Source organism: Pundamilia nyererei, unplaced genomic scaffold (genome assembly GCF_000239375.1).
Source record: "Pundamilia nyererei isolate P.nyererei 1_Seehausen unplaced genomic scaffold, PunNye1.0 scaffold00066, whole genome shotgun sequence".
NCBI lineage: Eukaryota > Metazoa > Chordata > Actinopteri > Cichliformes > Cichlidae > Pundamilia > Pundamilia nyererei.
Genome location: NW_005187467.1, coordinates 2,790,707 through 2,805,726, shown reverse-complemented (window position 1 = coordinate 2,805,726; position 15,020 = coordinate 2,790,707). Strand labels below are relative to the sequence as shown.

The following is a 15,020-nucleotide window of genomic DNA, read 5'->3' as shown; positions in this document are numbered from 1 at the left end:
TGTGTGTGTGTGTGTGTGTGTGTGTGTGTGTGTGTGTGTGTGTGTGTGTGTGTGTGTGTGTGTGTGTGTGTGTGGGAGTGAACCTTTAGTTAGTAATGTTTGTTTTTACCGTCTTGCACAGAGATTGCTTTGCCTTTAACTCCCAAGTTCTGCCTGGGGACATGCCAAGGGATATTTATCATTACTGTAGGATATATTATAAACAAAATTATTCATAGGAAGGCAGTAGTCAGACTACTGACACTTTTCTTTGTTTAGTGTTTTTTTTTTTCGTTTTTTTTTTTTTTTTAACCGCATGTTTGCAGCTTTGCTCATTAGATGCCCAAGTATTAGATTTCTCTGTTTTTGAATTCCTGGTATCTGCAGCCAGTTGATTTTAAGTTGTTGTTCACCTTAGAACAAACAGTTTTAGGAAATTGTGTTGTAGCACATACAGCAAGAGCGGTAAATAAGGAAATGATCTGTACACGGCTTTAAAACAGCTGCTCTACAGTCATATGATCTGCCTGAAAAATACGCAGATCAGACCCTATGGTGGCCCGTTGGATCCATACTATATGCTTGCTTGATGATGAATGTCCCTCTGTATGGAGTCAGCATAGAAAAATCAATAGTCCTCAAATTGAAACAGTATAGGGTTGTATTGATCCGCTGTGCTAAATCAAAATGAGGAGGCTTTGATACATCTCTCCAAGACAGCTCCCTGTGCAGTAATGACACCCTATCAATTTTAGCTTTACACTGATAAATCAAGTTGAAAATTGGATGTCAGAGTTTTTTCCAGGGAGAGAGTGATTTTCCCTGCCCTCTGGTCCCCTCTGCTGTTGACCTCTGAACCCTGCCAGTGGATTATAAAGTTCAGGCTCGTCTAAAGTGAAAGTAGATGTCAAGGCGATGCTGATGAATTCATTGAAGACTAATGTCCAGCACTTTTGCAGCACGGGACTACCGTACTGTGACAGCACAATAAATTCTCTCTACAAAGTTAAACTGCAACTTTATTTTATGCAACAAAAGTCTTTTTGAATACACCGTTAGAGTAAAAAAGGCAGCTTAATGGTGTATTTGTTCATTTTCTTTTTTTCTTTTTATATGTGTTATTGTTTTATATTTTGTTATATATTTAAAGGTCTAATTTTAATATTGCATTACATTAACACACACACGTACCTTTAAACACTTGAAAATTCATTGGATTTCATGCACTGATACTAACTGTTTCGACACAGCCAACCTAACACAAATGTAAAAGGGAGCTGAAGCATACAAGCTTCTCTTTGTTCCCATGCGGGCGTCTGAGTTCAGTAGCATCACTGACAGCTGACGGAGGAGCCTCTGCTGGCCTCCACAGCAGACCTTAACCTTACCTGACTAGTCTATTGATTGTCAACATTTCTTCTGTATAATTACTTTTTTGTAGCAGAGGAGCAAAAGGAAAATGGCGGCATATATTGATCTGTTTCGAGGCAGTGAAACAGCCGTTTCCCTTGACTAACAGTGAGTTTCATCTCTGGCACGTGATGAATGGTAACAATCTGCCCGTGGATAATAACTCTGTGATGGAATGAACCTTTTTACTCACAATGTGCCCGCAGTATTTGGTCCTTCCTGAAAGGGGTTATCAATTCTAATAGAATTCTACTACCACAGTGGGGGTGTGAGCACCTTCAGAGATCCTTAAAGCCTTGCAAGGGTTGAGGTCTGATGATCCCTTTGGGGCAGAAAACAAAAGTCAAGGTCCCCAATTGAGCCTGACAGTAAAAACAAAATTTAATCTGGCAACATACTGGATATAATTCAAAGACACGTTTATACTTGACGTCCAGAGCAGCAAAACGTGTATGATCCTACATTCTTGTGATTAATCTGAAGTACTCTGTTAAATATTGTAAAATCAAAAGGGGAATCTTAGAAGCTGCTATAAAATTAATTCACCTCTAAGGGCTTTTTTTCTGTTCACATGCACACTTTAGATGTTTATCTCCCATCCACTCTACCAAAGCGGTTTCTGCTCTTCCTTATTTTTTTTAATCTACTATGTACATCAATAAAATGCAGCTCTGTTTAAGACAGCCTCTAAGTGAGGGTGCATTTTATAATCTTCATTAATTTGATCCTATTGAAAACATGATGCTTCTTTGTTCTCGCTCGCTGCTATCCTCTCTTTTTCACATTCGTTCTTGACCTACACCAGGCTCTCTTCCCTTGGGGCCCTCTTAACCTTGTACGCTGTGCTAATTATCTCTGGAAAGAGGCCCATTCACGCAATCATCAATTTCAGTGGGCGTTGAAATTGAGCTGGGCATTGCTTGACTGTGCCACATTTCCAGTGAAAGATAGGTTCCGGAAAGCTGGCGATCCAGGGGAGCTCACCAACAGCACAATGTGGCTCCTCATCCCTCGTATGTCTGTCTTCATTATGCCAGATGACCTGGAGTTAATCTTGTTGCCGCTGTGTCCTTTTGTCTTTGTCCAATAACGTTCTTCAGTGTGTTTCCATTCTATCTCTTAATCAACAAAAGAAAAGTCATATCCAGTAACCCGAAGCATTTCGATCTCAGCTTCGTAACCTAAAGTCTGCGGCAGTCTTGAGAACAGCGATGAAAAGCTATGGTGAAATTAAAGAGATGAAAGTATTGTGTGCCATTTGCAGCCCTTTGTGATAATCTAATCATGATGTTGGCCATACAGTCACTTAACACTTGGCATTCGAGAGACACATGATCAGACTTGGTGTGTTTTTATAGAGGAAATTACTCTGTATTTTTTTCCTTACTTTATAGTTTACTTTGAACGCAACGGGCTCATCACCATATGGTTGCCAGTCACAACTTTCATGCACAGGGTGCTTTTTTGTGTCTTTTTACTTTTTTAATCTAACAGCAGAATGTTGGTGAATGCTGCATAAAAATCCCCAAAAAGAAGAAGAATGTGCTGGTTGACAGAAGATGTTTTCACATTTTTTCGCTTTGGTTTGCAGCCTCTGCAGGCTGCCCGATGGCTTTCATGGCGTGTGAGGTCCCTGTCATTACAGTGCCACATGTCTGGTTGTCATTTTAATGTACACAAAGGATAGGTTTCAATAAATCAGTGTTAAATGGGCGAACGAGAACTGACTACTATGGCAGAAATTACTGGTTGAGCAGCTAGATAACAAGTGAACTATTTATTACTGTCTCCTTATTTGACTTTAGCTCAATTTTTAGCTTAACTGAGACATTTCAAACACGTTCCTCGTGCACTTTTTAGTTCACGCTTTTTAGATCACATAGTCAGAGCCTGTTAGGTTGGCAAACAGAAAAAGAAAAGACCACTTGTCCTCAGAATTACACTAAAAACTGGCGTGTTTTCAGTGTCCGTGTGTGTGTGTGAGACAGAAACCAGTCGCTGCTCCTTTGAATAGAATTGTCTGTGATTACTGGCATTTATTATAATTACCCCCTACTCATGTCACCAATGGAAGCTTTTTAAAAGGAGTATAATGGTGTTTTATTGAATCAGCATGTCCCTGTCCTTCCTCCCGACTGCCTCACACAAATCCCCTCTGAGCATAAATAGAATAAAAAGAAAATCTTTAACCATGAGAAACTCATCTGTCTGCAATCGAGCGCTGTGCAAGTTTTATGAGCCATTCTGTTTTCAATGGCTTGAAAAACATGAAGTTAATTATTGCTTTTGACAACAGATCACTGTGGTCACTTATTTCTAAGGCATTATACATTTTATTACATTTACAGATGTGAAGTTACAGAGAAATAGGTGCATATTTCAGTTAGTGTTGAGGACTCTTAAGTAGCTGGCCTGTAACGTGTTAGGCCATTGCTCCAAAAAAGATGCATTGCATCTCAAAAGCTATAGATGGATGCTGACATTTTAGTTCTACAGTTGGATCCATAAATATTTGGACAGAGATAACTTTTTTCTAATTTTGGTTCTGCACTTTGTCACAATTGATTTTAAATGAAACAACTCAGATGCAGTTGAAGTGCAGACTTTTATTTTAGTGGGTTGAACAAAAAGATTGCCTAAAATGTGAGGAACTAAAGCTTTCTGTTTTTTAACACAATCACTTCATTTCAGGTGCTCAAAAAGTCATTTGACAAATTAAATAACTGAAAATAAAATGTTCATTTCTACTACTTAGTTGAAAACCCTTTGCTGGCATTGACAGCCGGAAGTCAAGGACGTCACCAGATGCTGGTGATTCTTCCTTTTTAATGCTCATCCAGGCCTTAACTGCAGCGACTTTCAGTTGTTGGCTTTTTGTGGGACTTTCTGTCCAAAGATTAGTCTTCAACAAATGAAATGCTCAGTTCGGTTAAGACCAGGTGATTGACTTTGACATTCAAGAATATTCCACTTCTTTGCTTTAATAAACTCCTTGGTTGCTTTGGCTCTGTTTTTTGGGTCATTGTCCATCTGTATTATGATACACCTTCCAATCAATTTGACTGCAATTGGCTGGATTTGAACAGACAGTATGTCTCTGAACACCTCAGAATTCAACTGGCTGCTTCTGTCCTGTGTCACATCATCAATAAACACTAGTGTCCCAGTGCCATTGGCAGCCATGCACACCCAAGCCATCACACTTCCTCCACTGTTTTTCAGATGATGTAGTAATCTTTCTTTTTTAGATTTTTTTTTTTTTTTAAGCAATGTCCAATCTAGTCTTTCTATTCTTGAGGCTTATGAGTGGCTTGCACCTTGCAGTGAACCTCTATATTTACTTTTATGTAGTCTTCTCTTTATGGTAGACTTCAATATCAACACACTTACATCCTGGAGAGTTTTGTTCACGTGGCTGGTTGTTGTGAAGGGGTTTCTCATCACCATGGAAGTGATTCTGCGATCATCCACCACTGTTGTCTTCCATGGACGTCCAGGCCTTTTTGCGTTGCTGAGTTCACCCGTCCTTTCTTTCTTTCTCAGGATGATTTTGCCGCTCCTAATATCGTAGCAACTTCTCTGATTTTTTTTTTCTGTTTTCACAGCTTAACCCTTTCATGCATGAATTATCAATTGGTATTTCTTTTTCTTAAGTATTTTTATTAATCTTTAGGCAGGAAAAAATATTTTTGAACTTTATTTTTTTAAACGTACTTTTCAAAAAGTTTTTTACATGTCCACTTAGGTGGACAACTGACTGACCAGGGGGTAGCAGGCTATGGAGTGACACATCAGTGTCCAATGTAGTGGTTTATGTTCAAGTATACCAACAACACTGACACAAATACAAGAAAACAGTCTTTGAATAGCTGTCCACTGTAGTGACCACTATACATGTAAGGGTTAAGGGTGGCTTGTTTCACGCACATGAGAGTTCCTTTAACTGCATATTGTCTGTTCACAACAAAATCTTCCAAATGCAAGCACCACACCTCAAATCAACTGGCCTGTTATCTGCTCAATTGACAATGACATAATGAAGGAACTGCCCACACCTGCCCATGAGTTACCTTTGAGTCGATTGTCCAATTATTTTTGGTCCCTTGAAAACAAGAGGGTGGTACATGTTAAAGAGCTGAGACGCCTAAACTCGTCATCCAGTTTAAATGTGGATACCCTCAAATGAAAGCTGAGAGTCTACACATGTCCATGTCTGTTATATAACAGTAATTGGACTTACTGTAATTGTTTTAGTAAACAGATAAAAAAAACTTGGGGTTAATGTCCAAATATATATGGACCTAACTGTATATCCCTATATAGAATTTTGCAACTTAAGTGTGTGTGAAAATTCCCATTTGACGATTTTAAAGTTTCAGTTTTCATCAATTATCTACCTTATAAAGAACCTATAGATGCAAGTCATGAAAATAATGTTTGATTATTAAATAGCGGTAGAAACCACAAAGCAACTCAAAATATGACCCATTTAGTTAATCATTAATCATTAGTTGGTATTAATCTCTGGCTCTCATTCAGTTTTTTTTTTTTGTCCTTTTTTTGTCCTGTCTCCTCACCCCAACGGCAGACGACTGCCCCTACCAGAGCATAGTTCTGCTGAAGGTTTCTTCCTTTTAAAAGGGAGTTTTTCCTTCCCACTGTCGCCAAAGTGCTTGCTCATAAGGGGTCATATGATTGTTGGGTTTTTCTCTGTGTGTATCATAGTAGGGTCTACCTTACAATATAAAGCCCCTTGAGGCGACTTGGATTGGGTAAAATTGGGTTGAACAGAATCGAACTGAACTGAAGTTTTCCAATGTGTTGCCCAGAAGAATGACAATTTCCTAACACAGCATTTTGCCACATTGGTTTGTCAGTTTATGTACACTATCATTATTATTTCTTATGTTTTCTAGATGACTTTCCTCTCTTTCTGCTTTTATGGCTCTCTGAATGTCTTTTTCTGTATTGCCAGTCAGTTTATGGTCGCTTTTCCCTTCATTCCTTTGATAAGCTTTAAAACAATGAGTCATGAAGTAGTGATGCAAATTTGTGGCAAAACCCACTGACTGTGCCTGTCTGTTTTAATGCAAATACTAGTATTTGGTGTCAATTTGTCTGTAATTGCCAGAGGAAGTGATACATTATATTGCTGTATCAATGTTTTTGCCTTATTCCTGTAACTGTATTATAGGTAAATATTTGGATATTTGTATTTTTGGATAGCTCGACAAACAAGTGTCTTCTGTTGTTAAATCTTGCTTCCATCAATTGCGTCTTATTAGCAAAGCCAGACACTATGTTCTGCATAGGGACCTTGGAAAGATTATCCACGCCTTTTGACATCTAGGTTGGATTATTGTAACTCACTTTACTTCGGTCTTAACTCTACTCTTCTCCATAGACTCCAAATTGTTCAGAATGCGGCTGCTCGTCTCCTTACTGGTAGTGGGCGGCGTGTCTCTATTACCCCTGTCCTTGCTGATCTGCATTGGCTTCCCATTAAGTATCGCTTTAAATTCAAAATCCTGCTGCTTACCTTCCGAATTATTAACAATATAGCGCCAAGCTACCTCATTGAGCTACTTAGATTATACACCCCTACTGGAGCACTAAGATCATCTTCCCAGTCACTCTTGGTACTGCCGAGATCCCGGCTGAAGACTACAGGTGACCGAGCGTTTGCCTTGGCTGCACCAGATTTATGGAATAACCTCCCCATCGCTATACGCCAGTCTGATTCTATCCATTCCTTCAAATCGCGGTTAAAACCCCACTTATTTAGCCTCGCCTTTTCTACTAGTTAACGCTTGCTTGTTAGTTAGCTTAATGCTTATTCTTATCTTCGGCTTATTCTTAATTACTTTTAATCATCTAAAAAAAATTTTTATCCTTTACACTTAGTTTTCTTTTATGCTTTTATATGCAATTCTTTTGCTTTTGTGTTTTTAATGCCATTCAACCTGCTAGCATGTTTTGGTACCTTGCCATAGCCCTCATCCTTCCCTGTTACTTCATCCTACTCTCTTGCATGTTAAGCACTTTGGTACACCACTGGTTTTTAAATGTGCAATATAAATAAAGTTTGTTGTTGTTGTTGTTGTTTACAGAAATGTGTTACTTTTCAATGTGTTAATCCATCACTTACATAGTTTTATTACATTTAAGATGATTTTAATTGCCTGGCACAGTTTCACCTTTTTATTTGCCAAATAATCAGAAATATTTCAGGAAACTATGGAGTTTTTGCTGTCCTTTTATAACCGCAACATAAAATAGATTTCACCCTCCAACCCAATGTAAGCCAAAATGTTTTGGAAAGATATAATTTCCTAGAAACTGTTATTATTTTGAATTACGCCAGTTAGCTTTCTCTTTTCAACAACCTACGTTTCACGTATACTTAGGTGTTCATCTCAAAGACCTCAACACTGGCTCCCTGAGGAAAGATGCCCTTTAAATACATATTTGAAAGAGCAGAGAATAGACAATAGTCCTGTTACAAATTTATCTTACTGCACTTAGCAAGTCTGAAAGCGGCCATAAATAATGGTGTTCCAGTTTCCTGTAGGTTATCAGTGCTGGAAAATTAGCTTTTAAAATGCGGTTTGAAATCCATTTGGGTGATTGATGGGTGATGGGACTAATAAATTTTGCCAGTTTCTAGCGGCCGGCTCACAGCAATTCTTTATGGTTGTCATGAAGCCAGACACATTTGATGTGTCAAATAAGAAAGGTCTACAGCCATCCCTTAATGAATGATGTTGGATGGACAATTTGTTACTGAGACAACACACTATCTTTCTATTAATGATTCTGTAGCTGGATTTGTGTTTTATTACTTATATTAAAAATTGATTATCTGAATTTTTAAAAAAATGAAGAGACTGGTGTTGATTGTTAGCTTTTGCAGCATATTAAACAGTAAAAATGTGTGCATACATTATCCAAGTGCAGTTTTAAAATCTGCTATTCAGGCCCGTGGATGAGGAAATTGCTGCATTTGGGGGGGAACAAACTCTCATTTCTTACAATGCTTTTAAGACATGGACGTGCCCTTTTAGTGTTTCATTGCCATTTCCCTATTGGAGAGCTGCAGCTGGAAGCTCGATGCCATCAAACTGTGTATCCCCATCAGGATTGCAATCCTCCTGAGCAGTTTTTGGACCACCCTCAGAGAGGAGGTTCCTTCAGCACAGCACTTTGGCACAGTCCAAATCCGGTATAGCACTGACCACATAGTGTAGAATATCACAGTTCCTCCTCAAACAGCAGATTTAAACTGAAACCATCTGCACAGGCCGAAACAGGCGAGGAGACATAAAAAATGCCGGCATCCAACTCATTAATCAGTTGATTGAGGTTTGGTTTGTTGTGTATTTTCTTGCTGTTAAAGACAAATGAAGATATTTTGGCTTGAAGTTGTACTCAAATAAGCAAACAAGCACTTTGTGTAAAATGCAGCAAATTTAGTTAATGCTGTTACAGGGAACTCTTCAAAGAGGCAGATTTATCCCCCACTGGCATCTGCTGTGTATTTGTACTAAGAATTAGGGGACATAATCTTCAACAGTAATCGCCCAGTTGCCTGCAGTGGATTTACATTTTTCACACTGTGTAATCTCGCATTTACAATATCATTTACGTGGGTGTCTCCTTTCCACCCACTGACATCTCTCTTTTCTTCAGTGAGGCTTTGAGGGAGATTGACAGGGGACAAGCTCAAGGCGTTCAGTGTTGCTTTGCATACAGCAGCTCATGATACTTTGCGCATACAACATGTGCACACACACACACAGACACACACATATACACTCAGTTTTGATTGATACTTAACTGAAACTGAGCTCATGTTGCTGTCAGAGCCCGGCTAAGTCTCCTGAGCCTCTTGATTTCTGACACTGGTAGATATTATATTTATGGAGCAAGAAGGCTGTATTTTGTGATGTGATCCCCTCTAACACTTTAATCTGTTTAGACTCCCTCAGTACTGTAGCAGGGAAGGGGGCAGAAACTATACAATGAAATAGACGGTTGCCTGCCAGGGTCTTACTGTATCCAGCACACACAGGAAAATCTCAGCTTGCATTTGAACACTCAATATCCCGTCCAAGGTTTTATTTTGAGATTTGAGCGCCTGTTTCTAGATTTATTCTGTTTCTAGATCTGCAGATGCCCTGTATTTGTATAATAAATGAGCTCAAATGTTGAGGTACTGAAGTGTGCTGCCCTATTCGCACATAGTGTCATTGTTAAAGAGAACAAAACGAAGGAAAAATATGTTATTTCTTCACATTTGGTTAAAATTGGAATGGCTGATGTAAGGATTTCTCGTCTGTCAGCTAGAGTTGATGCAATTTTTTTCCTTCTCCTTGGTAAAGGTAAATTAAAGCAAGACTTGTCTTGCTGTATTCCCCTCTAAAGGAAACATAAAGGCTTTGAAATAGCTCCAGCTAGCGTGCAGTTGGAACAAGCAGCACTTAGAAACCTAATGCTGGTTGTGGTGCTTAATGGTTTGCATTAGCTGCAAGCAATAAAATTATCCCAGGTCCTCACTAATGTTGAAATAATCATTTACAAAGATGGTTACCACATGCTGGAACTGTTTTCTTCTTTCTCTGTCTTTTTTTTTTTTTTTACCACCCTAATTCGCTGTTATTAATAATGAATAAAAATGCAATTTTCTATTGGGTTGCTCCAGGGCTCTGGGAATCATTTCAATGAATATTTCAGCACATTATTTTAATCATGGCTCCACATACTCAGGGAGGGGGCTTGTTTTATAGGCTCATGCCTCAACCGCCTCAAGACCCCGATCATTAAACTCCACGCTGTCTGCGTTGAGGTTCCTACCTTTGATTTACAAGACTTGTTAAAAAACATTGTAAAAAGGAGGCAAGCTGTGCCATTTATACTTGTAATTTGATGCTGTATTTGTTAATGGGAGTACTGGTGATTTATGCGTGCAGCAGCCGCTGCTGCTCCCTGCTCTTCTGATGCTATAGCATTAGCAGGACTAACATTAGTAGGTCGGTGCATGCAGTATGCAGAGGCCCAGCTTAACATGCCTTCTAACTATGGCCTGGTTTTTCTCCACAAGATGTTTTCCTCTGATAAGAACGTGGCTGGTGTAATCAGTTCATCATTGTTTGCTCTGTCTAACCTGCCTGTCCTTTGGTCTCCTCCATAGTCAGCTGCATGACTTCTGGCGTCTTGACTACTGGGAAGATGACCTGCGGCGAAGGCGGAGATTTGTCAGAAACCCATTTGGCTCCACCCACCTAGATGTCGTATGCAAGGAACTGCAAGAGTATGGTGAGTTTTTATGGGATGTGCATTTAAAAAAAAGAAAGTTTTCATAATTAGGGCACTAAAAATTCACATCCAGCATTATCCCATTTCAATGCTTCAATGCTGCCATTAAAACATTTTTGAAAAAGGATTAAAGTTTAGCCTCCGCTTGTCCGTATAGTTTAACATGTTGCTTAGCAGAAATTTTTATAGGTAATATTTTTTATGAGTCCTGTGAATTGAACATGACACATCCATTTTATTGCACTTTTTATTATCATTGCAACACATACTCTAGAGCAAATTGGCTCTCCCGCTTTATTATTTTCTTCTTCATGCCTCAAACCTTTCTCATTGACCGAGGCAGCATTGCTCACCACCTTTTGTTGGTTATTTCTTTATATCCTGCCACACTGACTTTTAAAAGCTACTCAGTACTGTTAAAATCCCTTGGCAATACTCTCCTGTCTGTAATTGAATAGCAGCGCAGATGTTTAATGGCACAAGTTTGAATGTATTGAGGCTGAAATTAATAGAGTAAGACCCATTTTAACTTTATGGAAAACATAAAGCAGGGAACTCTTTGTGGTCAGCGTAGCCTTGTTATAATGGTTGCAGACGCATGCATGATCATGACAATGTTCCCTGACCTCATTGTGCCTCAGTTTTGAGCTACTGAACAGACTGGTGGGTTGGGTTCGGGATGTCATCTGGCTACATTCAGCTCTTGCGCTATCATGGCTGCTGTAGTATGTACATCATGGCAACTCTGTACATGAACATGAGCTGGTGTTTCAGTGGATGATGCTCCACCCATATAGAAATAGCATTTTTTAATAGTGGTCCACTGTTACGTTCGATAAGTACAAACATGGCTTTTTAGCTTTTTATTGCTTCCATTGTAAGAAGGGCTCAAGTCAATTAATGTTACATTAGTATTTTTTTAATCCACTTAAAAATATCAAAGAGCTTTTAAGAATCTTTGATGAAGAAATTGCATTGTGTTGCATCAACCCTGCCTACCAATAAATAAAGTGGCACTAAATGCTTAACAGATCAGAACATCCGCAATAAACTCTCCTCCCACTCACCTTCCACTCAACACCGACATTTACTGTATTTTGTTATTTATTTATTGTTCTTAAGATAACTTTAACTCAGTTCATATGAAAAAGGAAAAGAAAACAATATATCAGTTACAAACCAGACACATTTTTATTTGTCAAACTTCACTGTGCAGGTGCTCAAAGTATGCATTATCTCTGTATTAATCTAGGGTTTTTACCTTTATAATAAGCGCCTTAAGGCAACTGTTGTTGTAATTTGGTGCTATATAAATAATATTGAATTGAATTGAATTAGCTGCTTTACTGACTCAGGTAACACCTGTCATACTGTGAACTTTACTTGCTATTTACGTCATTCGTTCACCAGAATGTTTTGGAGCTTTCAGTTTTCTTTCTGCAATGTGACATTAGGACCTCAATGAGGTTGACGGAAGACTTGTTGAAGTCCTGCTGGCATGCGGTGGTTTTAATGAGCGGAATAATGTATAAACTTGTCAAGTGAAAGGGATCGCCTGCGGTCGGATGGCCCTCTTGCTCTCCATGAGAGGTGAGCTGCACTTTCAGGCTGTTTCCAGCAGTCTTTGATGTGGTTGCGCAGTCGAGGCCATTTTTTTGTTATGAGTTAAAATGAGAAACCTTTTGTTCTTTGTTACAGCTTCAGCAGGGTTTTTTTTGGCAGTGACAGTTGGCAGTTTTAAAAAAAATGGATTATGACACATTGTGCTTTTTACAAGAGTATTCACTTTTAATTAGCATAGTATTAAGGATAGGACCTGTTCTTTGTAGATAATCCTGGTGCAAAGGCTGAGAGGTTGGAAATCATTTGTCATATCCAGACTTTGTTTCTGGGGTTTGATGGAGATGCTATACAACTCTTTAGTGGCTTCCAGGCAGCATAGGCACTATAGTAGAAAAACAAAGAGGCTTGTTTGACTTGGCCCATGAGAGTCATTACTGAAGCTTTAAAATCAGAGACTACTGGAAAACCAGCAGGTTGTCTAAACTGAATAGCCAGTTCCTGGTTTGACAGCAGGATATGACAGTATACACTCAGGCACCATTTGAGTTTGAAGAGGGCAGACTTGCATGATTGTGTTCAGAGTAAATGTCAGTCTTGGGTAAAATGAAAGTGCAATAGAACATTTTTTAAATCAACATTTCAGCGAGTGGCTTGCATGGTTGTTGGCACCGCATTCTTTTGTGTTTTCTCTTTGATATTAAGAAGATTTTTTTATATTTCACAGGTTTTACCAATTATTTTAACCGCTTTTTATCTTTTTTTTTAAACTGATGGTATTTTCAGACTTTAGAGGTTAGTAGCACATGTTAAACGATGATGTATTTTGCAATAAGGTTTTAGTGAGTTTGGTGTTTATCTCAGAAAAAGAATGTCCTCTGTGGAGTTTTGATATCATTCAAATTTAATACACAGCTTTAAATGTAATCTGTATTTGTTTAAATCAAGTTATTGTTAAAACTAGTACAAGTGTAACTTATACAATGTGTGTGCAAGAGTGTGTACAATCACGGACATGTGTGATGGGAGGTTAAACTCTGCTTTAAACTCTACCTCGTTGTCTATTAGCAGCATTGACAGCTTAGCCAGCACATTCTGTCTCTGCCCTCTTCCTGTAATAACCTGCCCTGTTACCGCCAGCCTCCGCCCAGTATCCGAGTATATTGTTAGGTGATTGGATTTGGGCAAGCATGAAATGGAAGTCACGTTAATATTGATCCAAATGTTTAACGGGGTGTTTTACCTCCGAGTGTCCTTGCTGTCTCATTTCAGGTGAGCACCTTCTCTCAGAGCTGATTGCCCCAGGCAGAGATCTTTATAGCTCTGTACTTCTGCGGAGGCAGAGTCATGATGTGATATTAACCTTCTCCAGCTCGCTCCAGCTTTATAATCACAGATATTAAATGAAGATAAATGAGCTGGCTAACATGTAAATCCAAAATAACGGCATTTGAATGCAGCTTTTCAGCAAGTATATGGAGGTGTGGGGATTATTAGACCTTGTTTTTTAATGTTTTGATGAAGAGAAGAGATTGTTTGTAACCTCTGATTATTCCAGGATATTGGATAAAGATTACCCCAAGTGGAAGCGTCTGCACTGTATAAACTCCCTTACATCAAAGTTGTTATGTTTACATTTACACACTTAAAACACATACAGATGGCCCGCATTGCAGAAAGTATGAAGTTGTCATTCCCCCCCTCCTCCCTCATTTCATCTTTCAGTGCAAAGTAAATAAAAGTATAGAGACAAGAGGCAGAATTGCATCGCCCTTCACAGTAATGCAATCCCATGAACAGGACTCTTGTGGAATGTGGAGCCTGTGGAGACCAAGCGTAGGAGGACAGGATTTGAATCTGGGAAACGGAAGAGATATATTTAAACTGTTCTATAGAGTTCATATTCTATAGATGTTGGAATGAGTGTGCAAAACTTGTGTGAATGATAGTGCAGTCTGGTGATAGTGTTGTAAATAATCTATGTTTGTATAAAACAGGAACGCTCCTGAAGAAGCTCTAGAGTTTATTTTTTTAAAGTCAGGTAAGACTTGAGATTTTTAAGTTGGGGTCTATCTTCAGATACAAGTTTTGTTTTTTCTTCCAAATATATGGAGTTTTATTTACAGCATAATAAGTGAATTACAAGATGTAACAAATTGTTGAAGATTTTCCCTGTGGCTCATACTGCTATTTATGTGTCTAGATTACTTTGGTGTGAATTTTCCTGTTTTGGCACTATGTCTTCCTGCAGTTAAATATAATGGAACCAGGTGGCATTTACATATAAAAAGTGTCACTTTCCAGAAATCACGATCCACAATTTAATGCTTCCACAGACCTTGTTCTGAGTACGAACTGATTTCTCACTGGTGTACATTTATCAGCCAAAACAAGATTGCAGCTAGCTAAGATTGCAGAGTAGAGTGTCATTAATGTTTACTTGCATAAGGAGGAAACTCTAATCATGGATAGATGGATGCTTCCTCAGAAAGGAAGAGCGATACAGTTGACAATCATAATTGAACAGAACCGCTCACAACAAAGCTAATAATGAAATACATTTTTGAACAGTGTTCTTTGGAAAGTGCCATTTACTTTATTAAGCTGACATCGTCTCCATTAGTGGGCGACTCTTAACAAAAAAATGGATAAACAGGACTACAGGCTGGAGGACAAACAAGGAGAATTGATTTTGGGATGAACATATGAGAGAAGGATGTTGTGGATTTCTTTTTGAGGAATGGTGAAAAGTGTAA

At 38.7% G+C, this 15,020-nt stretch overlaps 1 protein-coding gene across 4 annotated transcripts in view; it reads left to right on the top strand.

The window, feature by feature from the left end:
* nbeab (neurobeachin b) overlaps positions 1-15,020 on the top strand; it is a 199,255-nt gene that overhangs the window by 112,597 nt on the left and 71,638 nt on the right. For all 4 annotated transcript variants that reach the window (XM_013911568.1, XM_013911567.1, XM_013911566.1 and 1 more), the window contains one exon: positions 10,580-10,704. In XM_013911568.1, coding sequence (XP_013767022.1) covers positions 10,580-10,704 — 125 coding nt within the window. The remainder of the gene's footprint in view (positions 1-10,579; positions 10,705-15,020) is intronic.